At 45.8% G+C, this 17650-nt stretch overlaps 1 protein-coding gene across 1 annotated transcript; it reads left to right on the top strand.

Annotated features, from left to right (window-relative positions):
- The first annotated feature begins 6027 nt into the window (after window positions 1-6027).
- LOC107194136 (segmentation protein Runt-like) lies at window positions 6028-9268 on the top strand. Its single transcript, XM_015583702.1, has 4 exons — window positions 6028-6346; window positions 6583-6696; window positions 8090-8197; window positions 8811-9268. The coding sequence occupies exons 1-4, from the start codon at window positions 6028-6030 to the stop codon at window positions 9266-9268; spliced, it is 999 nt and encodes a 332-aa protein (XP_015439188.1).
- The last annotated feature ends 8382 nt before the right edge of the window (window positions 9269-17650 follow it).

Below are 17650 nucleotides of genomic sequence, written 5' to 3'. Positions count from 1 at the left end.
CGAAAAGGCACATAATAACTCGACAAATCCCTGGTTCGTCCAAAGGACCATACACGGAATCAAAACGCACAGCAGCGTCGAGACGGTGTAAAAAAAGGAACGTCCTAGCAGCCACCGTTCAAAGTACCATTTTAAACTGTACTCCGCCAGCGACAGTCGTAATCCAGCCTTTTACTCAAAGCTTCCACGCACACGGAGCCCTTTGTGTAATTTTACGCAACGCAAAGTTAATCTAACTTCGGCGTTTTCCGTCTAACGAGAGAAACACATGCTCTGCTACGATCGTCGGAACTGAAAGGACTTTCGGTGGATCAAATGACCCCACTCCTGCTCGGCATTGGCCCTGCATCTTCGCTAGAGGTGTGTTTCCTCTTCTTCTATACGATTGTTTGCTTGTTTTTTTTTTCTTTCATACTCGTCTAACCGTGGCGTCGTTGATGCATATACAGGGCGATTGTCTTTGTCCAGGGACCCGGCACTAGGCATTATTAAAAAAGGCTCCGCTGCCTTTTGCTGGGCACTGGCGAGGAAACGGAAGCCCAGCGTGCTGGGACCTTTTAAGAAATTAGTCCTCTCCCCCCCCCCCACCCCCCCTTGATGGGGTACTACTAATTAATTGCTCTTCCTGTTGCTGGCGATGGTCAGGCCCTGGTACACCCGAGACAATGGTGAATTTTCTTGGAAGAAGTGACAGAGCCTCTCATTCGAAAAAATTGGAACCTTGTATAAGAAACATTACAATAAACATACAGTGACTCACAAATTTGGTCACAGATGTTGTCATATTTATTTGAACAAATCACATTATCAATAAGGAGATAATCAGTTAAATTTGCAAATTCTTTAAAATAAAAACCAAGGAACCTCAGTTAAATTTACCTACACATGACAGGATAACAGGACTTAGAATACAATTTCTAAGAGAAAAAATGTAAATAATTTCTGAAACATATAAAAATATGTGAAAACATGAAGATCTTACGGAAGTGGAATCAATGAATTGGTGTACATAAAATCGATAAATATTAATCGGACTATATGTTCGTATTCCATTATTCGACGGGTATTTCTAAAGCAATTAGGTGGTCTTTGAGTATATACGGGTTACGGCCATAGTGTCAAATTTCCAATGAAACGGAGTCATTCGATGCACAAAAACGAATATGTTAAACTTTATTGCATTAGCTGAAGGAGGAGTCGTGGCACTAAAATTGATACCAGAAATTGCTTTCTATGGAAAAATAGCGTCCCTGTCGGTAGCCCCAGTCGACGGGGGGAATAGAGGCCACGATCCATAAAGGACCCCGGTTTCGGAACTTTTACTGCCGATCGCCACGGTCATAGAACCCCCCCCCCAGTTCAAAGGTGTGCGCAGGCTAATTTCTAGGTAAAAGTACGTAGAAAGGCTGTCCCCCACACTCATCCAAAATTTCACTACTTTCACGCCGTTCGGAATAGTGTCCTTGGGGCCGTGTTTTCTTCGGTGAACCTGGTTCTTGCGCCCACCGGCAGATTAGCACCAGATTAACCCCATTTTTTTTTCTTTTTTTCACCTCCTTTCTCCATCTTCTCGGTTCCGTCAATGTTTTTTTTTTCCTTCTTCGACTTAGGCATCTGCGCGACGATCGGAAAGCTTACACTCTTAATCCCTTCGATTCCCTTTTTCACGGATCCCTTGAGAATGGTGAATGACGAAAAAATATAGTCGCTGAGAAAGTGACGTGGGTGGAGTAACCATGACAAAAAAGAATGGTAGAACTTGTATTATGTTTCGTTACAGAAAAGTATGAAAGTTGAAAAAATGAAATCTCGTGCCTTGTAGGTTGAAGTTTCTAACATTGTACAATGAATAGAAAATCAACTGTAGGGGAGACTCTGGGCTGATATATTATTGTAAAATAAATGCCAATCGACCAACAATCGTCTCTTTCCATCTTTATACACTAATTCCATACTTACGCAGCAGTAAGCGAATTTCCTAAAACGATTATCCTAATGGAAAAAATAATACACCAACAGTAACATTATATTATATCTTCGAATTATGTACCTTTTTACTCGAATCCCGTAAAATTCTTTGCAAGGTGTGTCATCGTGTGCGAATTTAAAAAAATTTGACAGAATTCAACCGTTGCAGACTTAAAAAGACAAATTGTCACGTTTGTCCCAGATCTCCCCTACTACCTATATCTATAAAATAAAAATAAAAAGAGTATTTAAAAAAGTACGAATGATAGAATCCTACCAACAGTGTTCTAAATTCGAATTGATCCTCCGACGATCGACGTCTCGAGGAAAAATCCTAGCTAAATACCGTGGCACGAGAAACAGCAGCAGCAAAAATGAAAATAAAAATACTGCAGCTCGAAGGTCCACGGGGCGGAGAAATCGCCGCGATCCGGAAATTTAATCCAGCCTCGTTAAACCCTTCCTCTCTTTGCAGCAGCGTGCCGGGGCCGGCGTAAAAGGGGGTGGCAAAGTGTGCGAGTGCAATTTCGTTGTAAATCTCGCAGGAAAGCCCCCGTGAACGACACGCTGACCCAGAAAGTCAAAGGGTTGGGATTCCGTCAAGATCGATTCGAATTTCGTGCACGGCCGGTCCTGCCAGTCTGCTGTCCTTTACAGCCTGTCCCTTCGAGTTTCCGCCAAAAGGGCTGAATCGACGCCTCTCTTTTGCGCGAAAATCGGTGAAATGAGCCTTGGACACCCTAATAAATCTCCAACGGTAACGCTGCCTATACTGTTTCTCTCTCTCTCCCCCACAAACACGGGCCAGAACGTGGCCTATGGGGCCCCCCACTAAGGCACCGCATGAATCCCTGTCCAAATATTGGGCCCCGTCGGTCCTCGATCCTCATAACTTAATAAATTATGCCAGCCCGCTAGCGCAACCGGTCGACGACCACGCAAAAATTTTCCCGGAAGTCGAGCACATTTTTACGAAAAAGACACAAACACTATACTGCGGCGGTCGGAGTTTATTGCGTTTTATTGGATCGTTTGGACCGCTTTCTTGTTTCTTCAACATCAATTATTATCGACGGTGACGTTAATTTCGCATGGTTAATTAAATTTCTTGGAAGTGAACCCTTTAGACTTCATGCTGTTTTGTTGAAATGTGAATTTCGGGGAGAGGATGAAGACGTGGAAGGGTTTAATTATTCTGTTTACGGATCGTATTTATTGTTAAGCTTTAGTGGATGGGAAACCTATTTTTAGGATCCAGAGGGATAGCTTATTTTTTTGTAGTATAATATAACACTTCGACAAATATATGTGCTGATCTAAAAATCTAAAACCATTAAACACATCACTTATTTGGTGTTATATCGATACAAAATATAAAAATATCCTGGTCCTCTGTAAATTAATTAGAGTTCCTAAATGAAAATCTTCGAGAACAACGATTGTTCTGACATATTAGAAATACCTCAGTTTTGCTTGTCGTCCACAATTTCATGCAAGAAAATTAATTTCCTTGGACGTAAAATTGTTCCTTTTGCATCGAGTATCTGAAGTGGGTGGTTTGGAAAGGGTAAGAGTTGAAAGTGAGGGAGTTAGAAGAATCTCAGAATTTTGCGTAGAGCAAGGGAAGGTCTCGTTAATCGGAGTTCCAGGAGAAGGCCCCCCAGGAAGGACTCACATCAATGCCTGTCCAAATATTGTGAAGCTCGACGATTTACACCGAGCAAATCCGTCGAAAGTTAATAAATTCGTCAAGCGTTAATTAGACATTGGCCGCAGGATTAGCCGGATTAACCGGAGGCGTGATCGGGGTCTCGTGCCTCTTTCCATTGATTCGATCGGCCAGATTACAATAATCTAATTGTTAAGATATCACGATTACGTAAGTGTATTGCGATCGATTGTTCTACATAAAATATGGTATTAAACTTGGGAGAGAAAAAAATTACTATACCACTGGTGAATTACAATTATTCGAGTGAGAGAAAGATTTATTAAAATATGTCAATATTTAATCCCTGTATATATTGCTCTTTTCTGGCAGAATGGTTTTCATTGTACTTATCGTAAAAAATAACCGGATAAATTTTCACAAAAATACTCGGAGATTAACTTTAACACCGCGGAATAAAACATTGAATTCGTGGAAGTAATAAAACGGATAGACCCTTTCTTTACTTTCTATTAGCTTCAGGTATACTAATCCATCCAACGGCTTCAAAAAGAAGTTAACACCTGAATTAAAGACAATACGGCAATCGCATTAAATTCCCAAGAAAACCAAAAAACAAATACATTTAAAAAGAGAAAAAATAATTAAATTATCCGACACGGGGGAAGAGGAACTTAAAGCAGAATAATCGGTCTATTATCGTTCGAGGTAGACCTGGGGTCCCCAGGTATACACACCCGAAAACCGACCTCCTCAAACTCGACCTTAAGAAACCCAATTAACAGTCCGAAATTCCCTGCAATTCTGCTGGCGAAAAAAATTTTACACGCTTGCACCGAAATTACTACAGAACTAAATTAAAAACCACATAAAAGTTATATTCTTCTTTTACACCCTCGTGCACTGTTCAATAAACTATCACATTCCTATTCCTAGAATTAATTTCATTAGATCATCTTAGGTGTACAAATTAATTCGTAACCTTCCTTCCATACATTACAAACAATAGCTCTGGGTCGAACTGTCCCGAAACAGTGCACGAAGGTTAAGGATATTTAGAATTCTTTATATTTCTGGTATGTCTTAACATCAACTTGGAACCTTAATACATACCCTGGGTTTTATACAGCTTTTAATTCTCTCCCAGAATATACATAAAACACATATTAGAGTTTCAAGTCGATATTACAAAATAATAATAAAATAAATCACAAAACAAACATCTTCATACGTTACTGTACATCTGTCCTATACAAGAAAAAAGCATGTCAACTCTCGTTAAAAAACGCCCAAGAATTCCTTTAATCGCACAAACCCCAAAAACTGAAGATCACTCGTCTATCCACCTGCGTCCCCCGATTCCTCCAAGAGCGCACGAATCCACGGAGGTCAAGAAACGCGTGCGGCATGGATTGTAGAAGCGTGTGGACGTTGGTTTAAGTGGGGGAGGGGTTGATGGTGGAGGGAACACGTGCGCGTGAAAATTTCCGTCGTCACGGTAAGCGTGGCTGCTTGCCGGAGGTGTACACACCAGCAAGAAGACGAAGAAAGGACGAGGGTGAGAGTCGAAAGGAGACGAGATAAGAGAAACTGGTCTCTGGTACGGGATAAACAAAGAGGGATGAACGTGGTGGATGGCAGAGAGTGAAAAGCCGAACGAACGATGGCCATGTGAGCGAAAAGGACAGCCAGTGGGGGATGCACGACGTGAGAGAGAAAGGGAAGAAGGTAAGGAAGAGAGCGGCGGAGGCGCAAGCTACCCTTGGCCAGAGAGGCAGAGCAGGCTGGCAGCCCCTTTCGCAAGGCACCCCCTAAGCCTGGTTAGGGGCGAAGGCGGCGAGCCGCGGAGGCCACAACACGACCGCCGTCCTCATTGGTCGACGCGCCTGGCCTGGGTGGGGCTCCGGAAAAATTGGAGGGGAGAAAAATCCCCTCTAAATAGCTGCGGCCGCGGCCGCGAAAAACTAGAATCCGCTCAGCCGGCATCGAGTGCGCGTCGGTTCAACGGTATATAGCGAGAAGTTTCATAGAGCCAGTTTCTTTCAACGAGTTTCGGAAGTGATCAACGGGGGAACCCACGAGTGTTCTCTATTCTCGAGGTTTCAATCGAGAACGATACACAAGCACAGACTTTCTGGAGAAAGTTTAATCGGTGTTGTTTGTTTCTTTTTCTTTTTATTTTCGATATCTACCAGGAACATTTTGGTGTGTCGAGGCGTGGTATCGAGTGCAGATTTTGGAGATACACGCGGAGTGTTTATTGGACTTGAACTCTTCAGTGATATCGAAGGATAAAATTTCTATTCACTTGGTGCTTGAGGATTATCTTCGGTTTCTGGACTGTTCCGATTCTGTGAGGGATCGAGAGTATTCTCGAACTGGTTGGAAACATGCATTTACCGGAAGGACCGCTCGGTATGGACAGTTACAACGCGATACGGGAGACCCTACAGGTTCATTGCGATCTCGTGAGGACCGGAAGTCCCGCCATCCTGTGCAGCGCGTTGCCGTCACACTGGAGATCGAACAAATCGTTGCCCGTGGCCTTCACGGTCGTCGCCCTCGACGAGGTCACCGACGGCACCTTGGTCACCATTCGCGCTGGCAATGACGAGAACTGCTGCGGCGAATTGAGGAATTGCACGGCGGTTATGAAGAACCAGGTCGCGAAGTTCAACGATCTCAGATTCGTCGGTCGTAGCGGGAGAGGTCAGTGTCCCCATAGATCGTCTGTTTACAGATTCTCGCGATCAGAAATGTAACTAAAGTTCAAGAGCACATGCCACAATACTATAAATTTAGAAAAGAACTACTTTTAGGAAAAATAAAATTGTTGACCGCACGAAATACTAAAAACTGATACAGATATAGCATATGTCTCTTGATTCTTGGATTTTATTACACTCCGACAAAGCTATAACTCGACCTGATCTTGTTTCTTGCAGGAAAATCATTCTCCCTGACCATCCAGATCAGCACGGTACCATTCCAAATCGCCACCTACACCAAAGCCATCAAGGTCACCGTGGACGGACCAAGGGAACCACGATCCAAGTCGAGTAAGTTCGACGCAACTATCTTCAATCTTCTCGGTGATTTCGATCGATTCCTTCGGCTCCGATATACACTTCCAAGACTCACCTCCGCAAGATCTGTCAATTACGTGTTCCACCGATATTGTACAAAGAATCAAAAAGACCCTGCTTAAATTCTCAACGTCGAATAACAAAAATCTTAGTTACAAATTCCTCTGCATCTTTCAATTAAACATGTTCCACCGATTTCGCATAAACCATCGAAAGTACATTTTTTAAATTCTCAGCATAAAATCGCGAAAATCTTAATAACAAGTTTCATTGCAAGTTCTTCCCACTAAACGTATACCACCGATTTCACGTAGAGTCGAAAGTACATTCTTCAAATTCTCGACGCAGAATGGTAAAGATCTCAGTGCAAATTTCACGGGGAACAAGTGGAAATCTCAATTCGACGGGGAACAGGCGAAAATCGCGGAACATTCAAACGAAAAGGGGTACCAAGAGGTATCCGGGTTATAAGTCACGGTCGGAGTACGGTGACCAGCGTGGAATCCGCAAAACGTTCGTCGGGAGCCTCGCAGGCGTTTAATAATCCGGTGGACCTCAAACCGCGAGCCACCGCCGCGGCGGCGGTGGTCGCGCGCGCGAGAGAACCTCCGAGTCGTTTACACGTGTGCACGTGCATAAGGGTAACTCTATGCTCACGCGCGTACAGACACATTCTCTGTCCCATTCGTACGCGTGAAAACACGGTGTTAGATCGACGGTGGAAAAGCTTGGCACGGTTTCAAGCGGACCGCGACGATGTGTCCTTTTGGCCATCCACGCGCGGGTTACCATTCACTGGATGAAGTTCGCGGCGGATTGGTCCAGAAAATCTAGTAAAACTGTGTTTATCAGGAGGGCGGTGTTTTCACGGTGGTTCAAAGACAAGTCGAAAGATCGCGGGTGGTACGGTTCAGGCGGCGTTCGTCTGCAAAGGAGACCGCGTTTACGCGTTTGTTTATCGCGGCGCATATGGCGTAGCGTCGTTAATACACGTTTTACAGAGGCGAACTGCCCTCCCCCTCGCAGTCTTTTTATCTCCGCCATCCGCTACTCTTTGTCAGTTCGTTAGACGTTCGTCTGGACAGTTTAGAGTCTTTGCAGATTCTTTCCCTCCGGGCTTGTTATTTTTTTTTTTATTGGCTGATTGAGGACCGACGAATCGAACCAGCGTCTCGATATGAACGATCTTTCGAAACGACAGGGGAGAGGAAAAGTTTTCCAAGGTTGATTTTGGTAGGAGAGACCTTGATCGCGTAGCCGATTATTTATAGAGCCGAAGGAATCGCTGCTCGGGTTCGAGCTATTTTAAATGTATCTCGGGGAAACCACCAGCTTCGAACTAACAGATCCTCTTCTTTGGTTACAGATTATCAGTACGGGCCTGGATTCCCTGGACTGGGTCTCCTGAATCCATGGGTGGATGTCGCCTACCTGGGACACGCGTGGCACATGCCTCATCCTGCGTTCGTCAAAGGTAAGCTTCCTTTTAACAATCATCTTGCATCTAAGTACGATACTCGTGGGGAGCTCGAAGAGTCATCACCCCCCTCCCAATTCTACTTTTTCATCTTCCAACTCCCTGACAATCAGAAATACTAGTCCACTAGTGCTCCTAATCGTGCTCCCATCGCGAGCTCAGCCCTTCGCTCCAGACCCAGCCTGTGCAATCAATCAAATCCCAACAATGCAGTCGGAATATCAGACTCCTCTTGCTGCTATATACCCGCTCGTTCCGCTAAAGGAGAAGAGAGAGAGAGAGAGAGAGAAAAAAAGAACAGAGCCTCGGGAAGAGAGGACACGCGTGTTCACCGAGAGAGAGTCCGCGCGCGCGTTATCGATTTCGCCCCCGGAGTCCGCGACGCCTGGCGATGATTCATACCCCCGTGGCTGCTGGACCGAGGGGTGAGCCTGAGCTCCCTTTTCCCACAACGAACGGACCCCTTCGACCCCCTATATCCTAGCCTTCTCTCCTCCCCTACTGGCAACTACGCAACAATACGACTTAGCTCCCTTCACCCACGAGCTCACCCTATCTCTGTCTACCCCTGAAAAGCAAAGTCTAATCGTACGTCTCGTTTTCTCTTCAGGAACGATCCCGATGTCATCGACGGACCTATTTCCGCCCACGTTCCCGCCAACGGTTCTGCCCTCCTATCCGTTCGACCACGTGAAATACCCGACGGAGTACACCACGCTGCCGCCAAAGACAACCACCACCACCGCCACCCAGCCAGCCATACCAAACAGCCCATCCAGGACACCACCAAGGAGTCCAAGCGAATCTGGTAGCGAGTCAGCTGCAGAAGAGATCCGTAGCGCGTTCGTACCGATCAGATTGAACGCACTGGCGCCTACCTCGTCTGTGATCACAGCGACTGCCTCGTCACCTGAAACTATCATCCCGAAGAAAGCGACCGAGGGTGTCAGGAATGAGTTGAAAGCACCTAGGACTCTGATCAACCATAAATTGTCCCCTAAGAGGAGCCCGTCGCCGACGAAGATCTCGTCGCCGCCCCCAGCGAAACCGGTCTGGAGGCCTTACTAAGCGAAGGTTTAGAAGTCTGCGAGAAAACACAAATGGAGTACCAATATATTCCCGCTGGAAGGCTAGTGATTATATACATTTCGACGTTGTTTGTTGGACCTACGGTGTCCCTACGAATATACTCTCCTGGGGAAGAGGATAGCGTGGCTGACGTGTTAATCGTGCGACCATGAAGAAGGAGTTTCAGTCTTTCTTTCGTTTTATTTTTGGTTCTTCAATTGATTTGAGTTCGTTCTTTGTTGCATTCTGTGGCGACGAGGGGAGAGTCAGTTCTTCGGTTTTACGAAGACGGTATATAGATATATATACAGATATTTGTAGTTACCTTACGGTGATCGTACGTTAACTCCACGGACCGTCGCGGAGGATAACTGGTCGAGGGCTGGTCACTTTCGATCACTCGCGTCGTGTGTGTACAATTTCGCGAGAGTATTATTGTACATAGGACGGGGTTTGTACATACGTGTAGATAGTTCGTGGACAATAATGTAGAGAGAGATATTATATGTATAAAATATTCGCGCGAGTGCAACGGTTGTGTGGATGTGTGTATGAGTGTGTGTGTGTTTGTTTGTGAGAGAGAGAGAGAGAGAGAGACCAAAAGACAGAGATATTGATATTATTTATAAGCCAGAGATCTAATTTAATGTAAACAGATGGTATTATATAGAGACGCAGCGAGAGGAATAAAATCGAAATCGATGCGAACATTTAAATCCAGCCTTGTTCTTCCAACCCTAACAAACCAGTGCTCCACATTTCACACTTTGAACACACTATATTTCAACAAACAAAGAACAATTACATTTTCAACATCCAATTAACAGTATTATTTACTATTATTACAAGCCTTGTGTTTGTAGTAACTATTTTCCAAATAATTATTTTTTATTCTTCTTGTATACCAACAGATAGCTTGCATATTAATAACCTGATCTCAAAATAATTCAGTTTGAAGAAGTTCATCGATGTTTGTGCAACCATGATTCTCCATCGACACTAAGAACATCACCTTCTTCGCACCTCAATAAAAAATCAGACTTTCTCGAAACCCAAGTGTCACATCAATAATACGTTTCGCCAAAAAAACTTCAACACTCCCAAACATTCTTCAACAACGTCAAACACCTCTACCCAGTTCACGACCGGAATCCAACCGTCCCTTTCAGCCGTGAATTAAAACGTTTCTAGCCCACGGTCGGCGTCAACGATACTCCGTAGGCCGCAATCTCGGTCACGGCGATTCGTCGTCTAAAGAAAAACCGGGTGGCCATTTTAACATTGTCCCCCTTCGAGAGAACGAACATCCTTCGGAGGTATCCGTCGTGCACGCGTTCGACCGTGAAAGAGAAAGAAAGAGATAGATTGAAACGCTTCGTGTCGGTGGCAAAGGAGGGGAATCCATATTTTCTTTTTTGTTCAGTCTCTCTTTCTCTTTCTGTCGCGATTTAAATCTGAATGGCCGTTCCGCCGCGGTCGTTCGAGGTTGCCGCGTGTGCGCGCGTATGGGTTCCCATACGGCCGTGGCACCAAGGGTGGAGAATGGTTTATATTGAGGGGAGTGCGTGAGATCTGTATTAGTACCGATGGGCAAGCGGAACGACAGTGTTTCTCATCCTCGAAACGATCGTGTTCACCTCCCATCGCCACGGATTTAATACCCGTACCCTCCGTAAGACAGTTATTCCTCATCAAAACGCGCCCAAAAACACGGAATAATCTTTCTTTTTCTTTTTTTTCTTTTACTTGTATATACTCTTTTGTTTTTCTACTTCACAGAGTAATCATTCAACGACGGGAGAAAGAGAGGAGCATGAAATTTGGGGCTACCGGTGATTTCCGGCTGGGAAACGCGACGGGGAATGCCTCAAAATTCGACGTTTCCAGCGGATATCGTGTTACGATAGGCGAAGCCTGCATCGCCGCCAGTATGTCACTGTGAAACATAACCTAGGACAAGGGATTCCATTCGCCCACGCGTGTGCGTGCGTGTTTGTGTCTGTGCGCGTTGTTGTTGCTTGTTTTTTTTTTTTCGCCTGTTTCCCGTCGTTCGCCTTTCGGTTTTCGGTGCTGGTGTGCAATCGCCCCGGACGTGTTTGTCAAGCCCGAGCTCTCGTCGAAGTCGAGGACAGTTAATCCCGGTGACATCGTATAACTATAACTCAATTCCCCAACAGCACGGGGAATATAATTCTTGACGCGTGTCCCGAAGAAAACCAGGAATTCCCGTGGTAGGGGGGGGGGGGGAACGACGGGCTTATCGGGCCTGATAACAAATGCATCGGGAGAATCGGATGAATATTAAAGGGTGGTCGCGAGGAATGGAAGAATCGAGGATTTTTACGGGAGTGAGGCTAGTCAGGATCGATGGGTGGTCGATCGTTTATTAATCTGCATGAAGGTGCTCGTGATTGAAGAATCGAGGATCGAACTTTGAAAACTGTACGATGGTGGCGAACGATATCTGATGGCACGTGTAATGGGGGTGAGTTTTCAATTAAATTTATTCTAAATCTTGTGGAATCTAATCTACTATTAGACAATATATGCACTGATTCTGCCGTTGAATATTGTGATATAGTGTGTAGAAGCTTTCTGAGTAATTTTCATTAGACATTTAGTCTACCGTTTTTTTATTAATCTTGTATGTCAATGGATATACTATATAATATAATGGTATATGCTATGAATGCATATAATCCACAGTCTGGTTATTAAACTCAAAGGTACAACACGAACATTTTTATTCCTCCAGTTATTTATTTCGAAATCTACCCCCTCTGGTGTAGATACTAAAATATCAGACGCAGCGTGCACACAAGGGGTGGGTTCGATTAATCGCGTAAAGAACAAAAACAAACAAGAGGCGAAAGAAGGCTCTTCTTTATTTCCAGCGAGATCGATCGCTGAGGAAAATGAGAACCACGTTGACACTCCGCAGCCGTGGGGCTGTTCGTTGACGAGTAGACAACGGAACCAAGCAACCATGAAGGGTCGCCGCACGAACCGAGCCAAACCGATCGGAGGCAATCCAATGAACGCGCGCGCGCACGCCAGCCGGTGCTAACTAATGTTTGCCCAAAGAATCGCGACGAATAATTGAGTCAACCGGCAGAAGAGTGAGGAGGAAGGAAAAAGAATAAAAAAAAAATCAGCGCCCCCGAATCACCGGCGGAATAATCGACTTTCGTCGGGTACGGACGGACTTCCTCGCCTCGCGATTTTTCAGCGCTTCGAGCGTTATTGACGAACCCCTTCCGAGAGCCGTTCTCTTAATGGATCGGACGTGGTATATACGAACGAATATATATTCGGAGGAAATCTGGGGATCATCCAGGAATATGCTGAAGAATTTTGTATATCTGACCAATCTGGTGTACAGATTTAACAATTGGATAGCGAATGGTGAAGGTCTGACGCTGCAGACGACTGTTATCAATATATAATATAAACAATATATAACTAATATATATGTATACAATATATAATTTCTGCTCTGAAATTTCCATTAGTACAACATCGTGATTGAAACGTTCCAACTGAAAAACATTTATCTACCCAGTTATCATTACCATACGAGGAACTTAGAGGTCCAAACACAGTAGTCCACGTGATACATGAAATTTCCTGTGACAAATCAGAAATCTTCAGAAATGTTCATCGAAACCATACAATCATCCAGAATGTCTCCAAATTTGTCAGAATGAAATATTATCGTCTCCGTGGTGACATTCTCTTCTTCTGGTGTTCATCGAAGAGAGGAGAGACATGGCCCAGGGTGGGAAACAAATGGTCGAAGTATTCAAACGATCCAAGCGCGTCGACATGCCAGAGGATCCTCTACTCCCGTTCGGGGAGGATCGTGAGGACAGAGGCTCGAGGGTCCTAGAGTTAGGCAATCAGCGTTGATGAGGGGCCACTCGCGGGGTGAAGGGCTCGGACAATTAGTAACCACCCCCGCGTGTGCTTCTCTCCTCTTTCCCCCCTTTGCATCCCGGTGTGTCTTGCCGCACCTTCGGCCTCCGATTCAACCGGTGAGCCTGGCCAACAACGCCGCGACCGCAGCCGCCACGCATGCGAAAGAGGCTGCTCGACGTCATAGAGAGAGAGAGAGAGAGACAAAGGGAATCCAGGGTTTACGTCCGTTGGCCGCGTTGCGTGGATTACGCCACTGTAAAGGGCTCTCTTCGTTCCCGGACAATGTCAGCACGAACGGAACGCTAGCCAGGATAAGAAGAGGATTTCCGGGCATCGAGTGGACCGGATGAACGGTCTGGGCTAGAGGGACGGTGTATCGCGGACGGGGATGTTGCAACTGGGGATAGAATTTTAGTCGATGATCGTTCATGGTGGATTCAGACTGCTGATTTTATGCATTTATAGCCTATAGGGCTCTGTGAAATACTATAAAAGACAGAACTTTCATTGGATCCAACGAGTTTTCTATTTTATTTTGAACCCAATAAGACACTCAAGAGGAAAACTAAATTCCTACGTTTGCCAGGAGAATAGTACTTCAATTCCTCTCAAAGGAAATTACTAATATTCATCCTATATTTAAATCATCACCACAGACTCGACGTTACAAAGCAAAGGGTCAAGAATAGTACCGAAAAGATCCTCTCATCGCGATTCCGCAACCTCAATCCCCCGACTATCTCTATCACAAATCCCTTCTTCAACCACCCAAGACGATGATCCTAATTACAGCATCACGAGACATCCTCGTTACGATCAAGAAAAAAAAGATTCCCTGAAGAATCTCATGAAAACTCAATCTATCGAACAGCCCAGCAACCAAGGAGACCAATTCCCATCCCATTCGAGTGACCTCCCATTTAATCGTTTATCTGTCGTTAGGGGGACGCTTGAAAAACTACTCGTTGTCTCCTCCGCAGAATCGCGCCGCCACTAATTGCCTCCATCGTCTCTTTCCACGGGTACGTGTCGAGGATTACACGAGGTCCGCGCGAGAGGATGGGTCTCCTCGAAGGAGACCGCGGGAATAATAAGCCAAGGGGTCTCGTGTACCTCGTGAAAAGTGGATGGGGACCAAAAAGAAGGAGAAGAAGCGGCAAGATCTCCACCAGTGGCGTCTTTCGAAAGAAAAGACGACGAGGAGGGGTGGGATGAGCCGCCACGCGGCTAGCGAGGCTCACTAGACGCCTAACGAGCTGTTTTGCATCGCAATGCTTCGACCTCGTTATCGGCTATCGATCCGCGAAACACAGCCGCCGCTGGCCCATCGGATTAAAGAGAACCTGCGCCCCCCTCGGCTACAAACCGTGTGCGAATTCTCTGCCGCCTGGGCTCGGCACACGCGAGGTTTCGACGCGTATATTTCCAGGCCACGGTTGTTTGAACGATTGCCACGTACCACTGCAAAATGAGCAGGAACCTGGTCTCGACGCAACGACACCACGGATCGATTCGATCGACCGGGTCGAGGAACGTTTTTGGACTTCGTTCACCCCTCTGGGGATCTGTCGTGGATCGAGGGAACCGCGGGAACTTTGAAAAGTGTGTAAATAGAGCTCGTGGTGGAGTTACAGGTACTTGTTAGTGTCTGTATATTTGTACGGATTTATTGGTACGTCGTACAGGGGGTTGAACAATAGACAAAAGTGAAAGAATGTAAGATCTACAGAGTTTTCTGGATTAAATTCTTAGTAACGAAATATTAAATTTATATACGATTAATATTGAAATATATACGAACATTAAGTATTGTCCTGACTGAGATAGTGATGTATAGTGGTAGTTGTAATTGATTTGAGAAAAAAATATTTCGAATGAAAGTTAGTATTCAGTTGACAACAAATTGCAATAGTAATCCTCACTTGTTTTTAATAGACTTCTGTAGCTATTTATGTATTTCTTTGTTCCAATCCGCGAAAACAATCTTGCCAGCCGTGGCGAACGATTCCGTTCGCAGAACAAAGGCAATTACGAGGCCGTGTTTCTAAGTCACGATCGTTTCGCGAAAGAATCGTCCGAAGGGGGTGTGGTCGCGGCCGAACGAAACGATCCCCCGTCGATTCGGTACGAAAACGAAAACGTCGGAGCACTAAGAGAAAGGTGGGGATGGAAAAGAAGAAGAAAAAAAGTGGACAGAGGGGGTAAATTGAATATACCAACTCACAAAGCGGGCTCTAATTAAATTAGAATTCTTCCCGAGAAATCCGTAAATTGGCGGTGCGCAGGTCGAATTGGCGAGGCACACGGGAGTGGTGGTCGAGGGTGCAATCGGGTCTTTTCTCGGCTGAGGGGGAGGTGGGTCGGTTAGCTGGGGCAAGAAAGAAAAAGGGATCGGGCGCAAAAGGCATTGCTCGTTATAAAACAAAATCATAAAAGTTTATACGGGCTTTCGCCAAGCGACGACCGCAACTTTTACCTCAAGCGATCCTCCGGCAGCCCTAGGTGGGGGAGAGGAAGGGAGGACCCGAAGAGCTTCACCTAAGGTAATATTGCTTCCTCTCGCCTAGTCCGTATCCCGTGCGTTTCGCTCTATTCCCCACCGTTGTCCGTCGTCGACTACGGGGTGGGAACCCTATCGTAAAGTCGATGATCAAATTGTCCTCATAAATGACCGCGAGGAGACCCACGGAGGAGGCCTACTCCTCGCGTCCCACCACCCTTGGGGCCCCAGCCAGTTCGGCCAAGAGTGTTTCAGCTAAACTTGGCACACAGCAAAACCCTCCCGACGAAACGGAAAGACGAAGGAACGCACTGAAAACTGAACGAAACAAACAGCACCCTGAGTGCGGTTTTATAAGCGGCGAGCGGGAAATTTTTGCGGTTTATTGCCTTTTACGATAGCTCCCTGTCTCTCTCCCTCTTCGTAGCTGTTTCTTGCTTCCAGCAAGAACGTTTTCTTCGAGGGCTCGCTAGAAGAACCGATGCGAAAAACTGCACTTTCGTCCTACCTTCACCCCCTACCCTTCGACGATCGAATAGGCATTTCAGGAACCGTTAATCCGCACCAGAACGCGACTCGAAGGTCCACGAAGGCCCGAGGAAATCGCAGAGGAACGCGGCCACGTTGACAAATTGCCGGGCAACCGGTATGGTAATCCGATAATAGAGAGCGCAGGTTGATTCGGGACTAACGAGATTAATTATCTTGTTTGATCTTCTGACACTGGCCCCGTTAATGCAGTCGCGCCTGCCTGCCCACCCGCCCGACTGCCTGCCTGCCTGCCTGTCGAGCGACTCGTGCCTAGACGCTTGTTACTCGCCAGCCGGTGAGCTCGATGAAGTTGATTTGTCGCGGTGCTGGCGTCTGACTCCTGGTACGATGCTGTCGCGACGGCCAGTCTCGTTTTTTTTCTATGGTATACATACATATAATGTGTACAGGACGATTCTGGAACGGGAAATATTACTGGACTCCACGATTGCTACTTTCGAAACTATTGAATGTATAGAAATAGTGAACATTGCATCAAGTCAGTCAAGTTTGGCTTGGAACAAGATAGATTTAATATTATTTTTACAGGATTATATTTAAAACTAAACGACACAGAACAAAATAATTTGTACCATCGGAAGGAGTGAAAAATTTGGTACAGGAAACATGTAAAATGTTATTTTTTTTTGAGAAAGTGGACTTAATACACTTTGGCTCTGGGGTGCAGATCTGGGGGTGCTCGACGAACAGTTATTACTTTTTTTTTTTCTTCCAGACTATCTAGAGCAGCGATATCCAACCGAGAACCACAGACCAAAAAAAAATATTCTCCCACATATTTCAATTCTACCCTCATTCTTGTCACTAAATACATGTTTAGTTTTACTTGAACTCTAAAATCTCTAAGACACTCACTTTCTGTCTCGATTACCTCGACTTCCACGAAACAGCGACCAGTGTGCAACCTTCCAAAAAAGATTGTCAATCAAGGGAATTACGCGTAAAAAAAAAGAGAATCCGCCGACAAATGAATGGATCGGAGGCCGTAGGTAAGTTTGATCCTGTTGCCATGTCGAAGGCTCGATTCTTTCGGTGTCCCCGGCGACTACCATCCAGCGGTAAAACGGAACTCATCAGGCCGAGAGGAAGTGGACACGTCGGAACAATTTCCTTACACCGTCTCTACCAGCCTCCAGCCGCCACCCACCCCCTGTCCACCCCACCCCCTGGTTCGACCTTTCCGTTACTACCCTATCCTCCTGGCCGCTACTGAAATTTTGACCCCTCAGCGATTGACCAATTTGCCAAATCGATTCACGTCGAAATGAACCTACGTAATATCTCTGGCACCATGTTCGCGTTCCTCCCTCTCTAGCAAGCTCCTTCCTTCGCATAACCTGGCCCACCACCACCCTAAACGCGCGAGCACACGGGTCGAGTTTAGGCTCATCCAAAACTATGAGATTCCACGG

The sequence above is a fragment of the Dufourea novaeangliae genome, unplaced genomic scaffold (assembly GCF_001272555.1).
Source record: "Dufourea novaeangliae isolate 0120121106 unplaced genomic scaffold, ASM127255v1 scaffold21, whole genome shotgun sequence".
Lineage (NCBI taxonomy): Eukaryota > Metazoa > Arthropoda > Insecta > Hymenoptera > Halictidae > Dufourea > Dufourea novaeangliae.
The sequence above is the reverse complement of the archived record's forward strand: the minus strand, read 5'-3'. Positions and strand labels throughout refer to the sequence as shown.